The 6,831-nt window shown below is 29.0% G+C and overlaps 1 protein-coding gene across 1 annotated transcript; it reads right to left on the bottom strand.

The window, feature by feature from the left end:
* Nucleotides 1-2,636: 2,636 nt before the first annotated feature.
* Nucleotides 2,637-3,534, bottom strand: LOC122585285. Its single transcript, XM_043757408.1, has 3 exons — nt 3,447-3,534; nt 3,246-3,351; nt 2,637-3,108 (listed from the first exon to the last, which is right to left on the bottom strand). Exons 1-3 carry the CDS (start codon nt 3,486-3,488, stop codon nt 2,954-2,956), a joined length of 303 nt encoding a protein of 100 aa, XP_043613343.1. The 5' UTR covers nt 3,489-3,534; the 3' UTR covers nt 2,637-2,953.
* Nucleotides 3,535-6,831: the final 3,297 nt, after the last annotated feature.

The raw sequence follows: 6,831 nt of genomic DNA, 5'->3' as shown, positions 1-6,831 counted from the left end.
TTGAATTAATGATGTCCCATTTTTGTGACACCATTACTATCAATGGACCAACCGATTGTTCTTAAAGCTCGTCCAGAAACAGGGGCTGAACTTTGTTCCCTTCCTTTGGTTGAAGCTGCAATTTCTTTGCCATTATCGATGGATAGAAAAAACTTTTAAAAGATAAATTATGAAGCAGGTGAGACTAACTTTTGTTATACCACCATTGTCTATATATACACATCTTTGAATCCCTACCAATGACTATTCAATAACCTCCTACAACAATTACAATGAGTTGTCAATCAATGAGCCCATTAAACCAAGGAAAACAATCGGGCATAAGTAACCTGTTATTATATTAAACAATCAATAAAACACCTTAATGAGTTAATGATACATTCATACATCTATCACGCTGAAATACGATAATATCACATACATCACGACCATACATATATATCATCTTATATTCGTATAAATCATAATAAACCAATAAAAACAATACATGTACCACCTCATAAACATGCATTACTTATAGTTTTCATATATATGAATTTACAATAAATAAGATATCTCATTCATGATGCATGATGATAATTGTTATCTAATTACCTCATTCATATACATACATACATGTATCTATAAATTCATTAATAAATAAATAAGATATCAATTATCCTAAAGAAAACTAATTAAACCTATTAAGTACACATCGACAAAACGTAAAAAATACGTTAATTTTTTCACCACCATCATAAAACTTTTATATATATATATATATATAGATTGGTGTCTGACAACTCGACATTCATGTCTAAAAGAGTTAATTCACTACATGTATGTTAATTTAGTTTAATATCATATTATTTTCTTCATTACATACATAATTTACATACATAATCTTTTATATTAATAAACAAAGATTGATATGACATCATTATTTTTTTAAATAATGCTTAATAGTCATTATTTGATTTATTTCCATCAATTATTTATTTTTTATTTTCTATATTTATGACATCATCCTATAAAAAAATATATATCATTTTCTAATTGATTTATGATTTATTTTTTTTAGCCTAAGTACAATGTAAGTTAAAATATAATTTTCTAATTTATTTATTTTCCTTTAAATGACTATATGTCAATTTTCATAAATAGTATCATCATCTCTTTTCGTCTTAATATGATCAATCAGCCCGTGTATATTAAATAAAAAAACAATTGTTATAAAATCATCATTTTATAAAAATAGCTTAATTGTCATCTCTTAATTCTTTTTATGTTAAGTTTTTTTTTTGTTTAATTTTCTTTTGATATTATAAGCACTTTCCTTTAAGTTTATTTAATTTTAGTTTTGTTATTTATGATGTCATTTTCTATATAAAAATATAAGTTTTTATTTTCTTTTGTAAACTCTAATATTTTATGCATGGTCTTTTAAATTTCCATCTAAATAGTTTTATCATAATATAATTTTAAATTATCCACATAATATGCGGGTTAATAAACTGATTATATACATTCGAAATATAAGATATACTATTTCTTGATTATGAGTATGGTTGAACTATCTCATAGTTCTTAGACATCGATGTAACTTTATATTATAAACTTTTATTAATAAGCCCAGGTTGAAACCGGGCTAATTGGCTAGTTATACAAATTGATCATTTGATTGTCTTATTGTCTTATTAATAAGTCATACACAACACAAATTTACCATACACAACAATATATGCATTAAATAGTTGTATAGTATAACTGTCTGATGCACATATTGTTATTTATAGTAAAATTGTGTTGTGTAAGGATAACCCTTAACATAAACTAAAAATCCTCTAGTTTATGATAAATTTATTCCCTCTACAAAGTTTCGCTCTTTCATCCATGCATTGCTTTTATTTTTTTTTTAAACGTGCATGCTTTTAATTTTTAAACACCGCCCGAAAAAGACGCCAGGCCCGATGATCAATCATTGAGAGCTTAAAATTGACTAAACCAGAATGCAACATGACTAAACCCGAAAGAAATGGAAGAAGTAACCCCACCTCAATCATATCATTTATATAAGGACTAGCTATATATTATTGCTCACAATTTAAAAGTATATGGGTCCATCATTTAAATTGTAACCATACCTTTGGTATTAAGGTTTATAACCTCAACTGAAAGATCTTTTAATTGTATAACAATGTGAAACAATCAACAACAGAACACGATTTTCGTATATATGATGAAGTCGATCCAATTCCAAAATCAAATTAAGGTCACTGGCAAATCATTTTTAAAAGTTAAGGAGTTCTTATTCTTTCACTTATCAATGATGAAGTACTTAGTAGATCGAGTAGGTGATGTGTTCTTCACGAAGATTTGTAGATCGATAACAATAAAAAGCGAATATATAATTCCCCTTGGCCAAATCCTTATTAGCTAGGATCAATATTGTTGATCGACTTTTGAGTGTTTGGTCCTTTTTTTTTATACTCTATATGTTTGAGGGAGAAAAGGGTTTATGAATAATTATATAAGGAGCAAAAAGAAAATTTGTAAACGAACAGTACTCTAATTTAGGAACTAACCATTATATATTCTATATTTCTATATACATAAAATATCTGTATATTCTACGAACATGACAAGGAAACATCAAATCAGATCGATAGCTAGCTAGTGATTTGTTATTATATCGGGACACTAAGATTCTAGGAGCATCCCCACCTTAACATCATATCTGATCATCAATACATTTTATATATACCATGATAAATACCCTCTAAAGGTTCACTAGCGTTGCAACTTGCAACACTAACATAAAAAGGAAAATTTATATCATTTCATGATCAACATAATGGCTAGACTGACTTACTAATATTTGGTACATACCCAATGTGGCCATATGCACCAAACATGACAAGTACATATATATACTATTCAGTACAAGCAATTTTTGTTTCATACTAATTAATTATCATCCTCCTTTTTCCATATCTTTTGATTTACAATCAAATTCCATATCTTGGATATCAATTGCAGATGTCTCATCAGGTTTTTTTGGATACTTAGGTTGGGACAAGTTATAAGAATCGAAAAATTCCTTGTTCTCTTTCTCCAATTCCGACCATACTGCATGATATTACATATATGCATGATCGTTATTATTAATATTTAGTATGAAAATAGACTAAAAATGGTTCATCCACATATACACTTGTTTTCTTCGGTATAAGTGGAAAGGTTAGGTTAGCTGACCGGGAGCTAACCTGTTGATGTGATAACTGGTTTGATTTTTGCATGCTTGGAAAGGGCTTTCATGCATTCTTCTTTGCTCATGCGGAAGATCAAACACTTTTCTATAAGATGTTGTACCTAGATCATATCAAGTAGGCAAGAGTCGAAAGTTTTTCATGATCAACAAAATTACATATTAAAAAGACACACATGGTTCTATATATGTTTATTACCATATGTATGTATGAAGATGAAGAGTGATCAGCCATCTCCATAACCAATTTGATCTTCAATACAAATAAAAATTTAAGAACGTACAAATTAGAAAGAAGTAGTGATCATAAAAAATAAAGATGACATTATATATAGGGATGGAGCAAAGAAAACCACGTGGGAGATGGATGATAATTGGTGGAGTAGAGATTAGAGGAGATTTTGTTAGCATTTCTGTCTAGTAGCATCCTATTTGGCAATATGTACCCTACACGTGATATCGCTAGGTCACTAATCACCTTAAAAGACGTTGTTGTTAACGTATAGATTGAGGAATTCACTCCCATCGTTGGTTATTTGATTTATTTCCAAGTCATAACAACTTAAAGTACAAAAACTTACATGATACTTACAATTAATGTGTATGCAATGCATTTTTAACAAAATTAAAGAGAAAATTTGTAACTAATGCCTATTTAATGATTTTTAACCAGATACATGAAAGGGATCGTTTTAATACTAGCCAACAAAGGTGAATTGAATGTCTAAGATACTTAGTAACCAAAGTCGTATTTTTATATGAAAGAGTGAAGAAAATGAATAATGACGCATGACCGCATGTCCATGGTTTATGTAATGGCCAGTGAAAGTACAAACCAAAACATTGATTTGATAGGACAAAATCAATAATGCTATATTATAACAATATTAACTAAATATACTTTCAAACATTTTAAATATATGGAATAGAAGGCAAACAAACAACAAATTGTGACGTTTTTAATTACGTAGAACTAATAACTTATAATCTATGAGGTAGTTTTAATGGTATAAGAACGAGGATATAATTAGCTAGTACGTACTATTCGCATGTGCAAATGTTGATATTTCCCCTAATTCACTGTAGTATATAAATACACGTGGTAGTTAGCACTAGTATCGATCTGTGTTTAATCAAAGGTTGTTAACTACAAAGAAGGGTTACATCAAATTAAGTGACAAATTAACAAATATGATATGCCATAATCGATAACTACTAAACATCAATATATGAAAACGTGGTCATATGTGTGTTTAATGCAGGAATTGATTTGTATGTGATGCTACGAGGAATTTAACCTTTACAATCGTCGGAAATACCTAGCTAATTGTCGTTTTCAGCTCTAAAATGATCCGATTTAACTGGTTTTCAGCTTGACGTGACAAATCACTCTAGGCAGTGAGCTGGTATCGATCTTGTGCTTTTAATTAGAAGGAAAATGACTTGTTATGATTTTACGACCGCAACAATGTGGTAGGTTACATGGAAGTATGATATTGTGGAAAACAGGACCAATATTTGGCAATATCTTTAATTTGGTGATTCCATCCGCCCAGTTAGTTTCTTTTAGTATTGCCAAATTTGGAGATCGAAAGACCTTAAAGTTACTATTAGTCTTCGTATAACACGGTAGATCATATCAAATATTTTATGAAAATTTAACTTTTAAACTATTGGTGATGTTTAATTTTATGCTAAAGTTAGAACAAGTTGATATTAATCTATTTCACCATTAAAACAACTTGGTTGCAAAGAAACTAATTAAAAAGTGATAATATATTCATTCATAATATAGTTTTTTATTATACACAACAATCACTAATTGGATTTTGGACATATGGAGTTGGAGAAACATGCTGAATTTGATAAGACCGCAAATAAATTAAGATTTATATAAGAAAAATACTGTCATTCGACTTTTACAATCAATAAGCTTACACAACACACATCAACAACACACTACATTATCTCATTAGCGTTTTCCAAAAATCTGATTAGCCGGCCAGAGATATCAATTGACTTGACTTGTGGCTTCTTCACCTCCTCCTTTGGCACGGACACTTGAATAGTTGAATTTCTAGAAGGAAAAGATTTGGAATTTTGAATTGAATTTTTAGACGGAAAAGATTAGGATTGAATTTTTAGAAGGTAAAGATTAAGATTGATTTCTCAAAACTTTCTCAGAGCTTCCAAGACAGAACTTACAGAAGTACTCGTACTGTACAGCAGTCATATATTGAAGTTGCTCGCGCATTGACCTTGGTCAGATGGCAGGATATATCTCTAATTTGGGCTGTGTTATTAGGCCCAATATACAGAGAAGAACCGTTTTGGGTTAGTGATGTTAAAAAAAAGGTAATGTAATATAGAGGATCAATGTTTACACGTATATAATTTAAGGGAATCGAATATGTAGCGGGCTGCAGGTAGAAAGTTTTAAGTTATTATTATTTTCTTTTTTCTAAATTAAACCTTTTAATTTATAAATATACATATTGCCTCCCTAATTAATTTTACCTGATGCAGTGGCTGTCAAACAGCAACCAACCTTAGCCCATAATTTAATTCAATCATTTTTTGATAGAATTTTCACTATCTCTTTGATCAACATCTTTAAGATTATCATGTATTATAGTTTATTTTTAATCTTTTTTTTGTTTGAAAGATGAATTTCCCTTGAAACTTCGTGTCGCGATCCGACAGCAAGAACTCTAGTATACGTTGTCTTAACGAGGTCCACGCTATAAAGCTCCCTTGAAGTAGAAATGTTTATTTCAAATAACCAATGAGGGGAAAATACCCTACTAATCTGTCTGAAACCACGATGATTAATAGGGGCAAATCCTGCCTACTCAGATTTGAGCTGGAATAACCAAGTCAAACCCTCATAGAAGTTTTGAATGTTATCATGTATTTTGGTTTTGATTTCAAACATAATTAAACTTATTAGTTATATATAGTTATATACTAGATTATTTTCCCGCGTAATACGCCGGATAAACACATTAAATGTTTATATTACATAGTTAGTAATTTTTGGCTTGTAAACATTATAATCTATTGTAATAATTAATAAAAATCTTAAATATATATTATCTTATTTATAATCCACACTATATTATAAAGTATTTGAAGTGTGTCTTGAAATGTTTTTAAAAACTCTATGTAATACTCTCTCGAACACATTCGAGCATTATATGAACTCACAAAGAAAGTTATGTATTCTTTAATTTTTAATAAAAAATGATCACTTATAGAAGGATATGTAGGAAGACTTACGTATGTTAATACTCCATAAATTAATAAAATAAAATTAATAATTCGTCGAGTCTTAATTTGATATCGGACAAAATTAAACCCCAAAATAATAAGATAATAACTTTTTTTAAATCCCGGTATATATATATATATATATATATTGGTAGCAACGAAACTACAAGTTAATAATTAGTAAAAGATTGCAATTTTTTAGATCTTTCAATCGCTTGTTTTTTTTTTGGTTGAACTTCAATATATATTGAGTTCATATTTGAATATTTGTATTCTTCGGTTATCACTTTGTTCAAACAAAAGGCAGCCAATTT

This window comes from Erigeron canadensis, chromosome 1 (genome assembly GCF_010389155.1).
Source record: "Erigeron canadensis isolate Cc75 chromosome 1, C_canadensis_v1, whole genome shotgun sequence".
Taxonomy (NCBI): domain Eukaryota; kingdom Viridiplantae; phylum Streptophyta; class Magnoliopsida; order Asterales; family Asteraceae; genus Erigeron; species Erigeron canadensis.
Note: the sequence above shows the minus strand (reverse complement) of the source record. Positions and strands in the feature narration are given on the sequence as shown.

Excerpts from the sequence above, each read along its gene's own strand:
- LOC122585285 (XM_043757408.1), bottom strand. The coding sequence starts at position 3,488 with ATGGAGATGGCTGATCACTCTTCATCTTCATACATACATATG. Across the intron at positions 3,352-3,446 it reads CATCTTCATACATACATATG|GTACAACATCTTATAGAAAA; the intron begins GTAATAAACATA and ends GATATGATCTAG. Across the intron at positions 3,109-3,245 it reads ACCAGTTATCACATCAACAG|TATGGTCGGAATTGGAGAAA; the intron begins GTTAGCTCCCGG and ends AATATCATGCAG.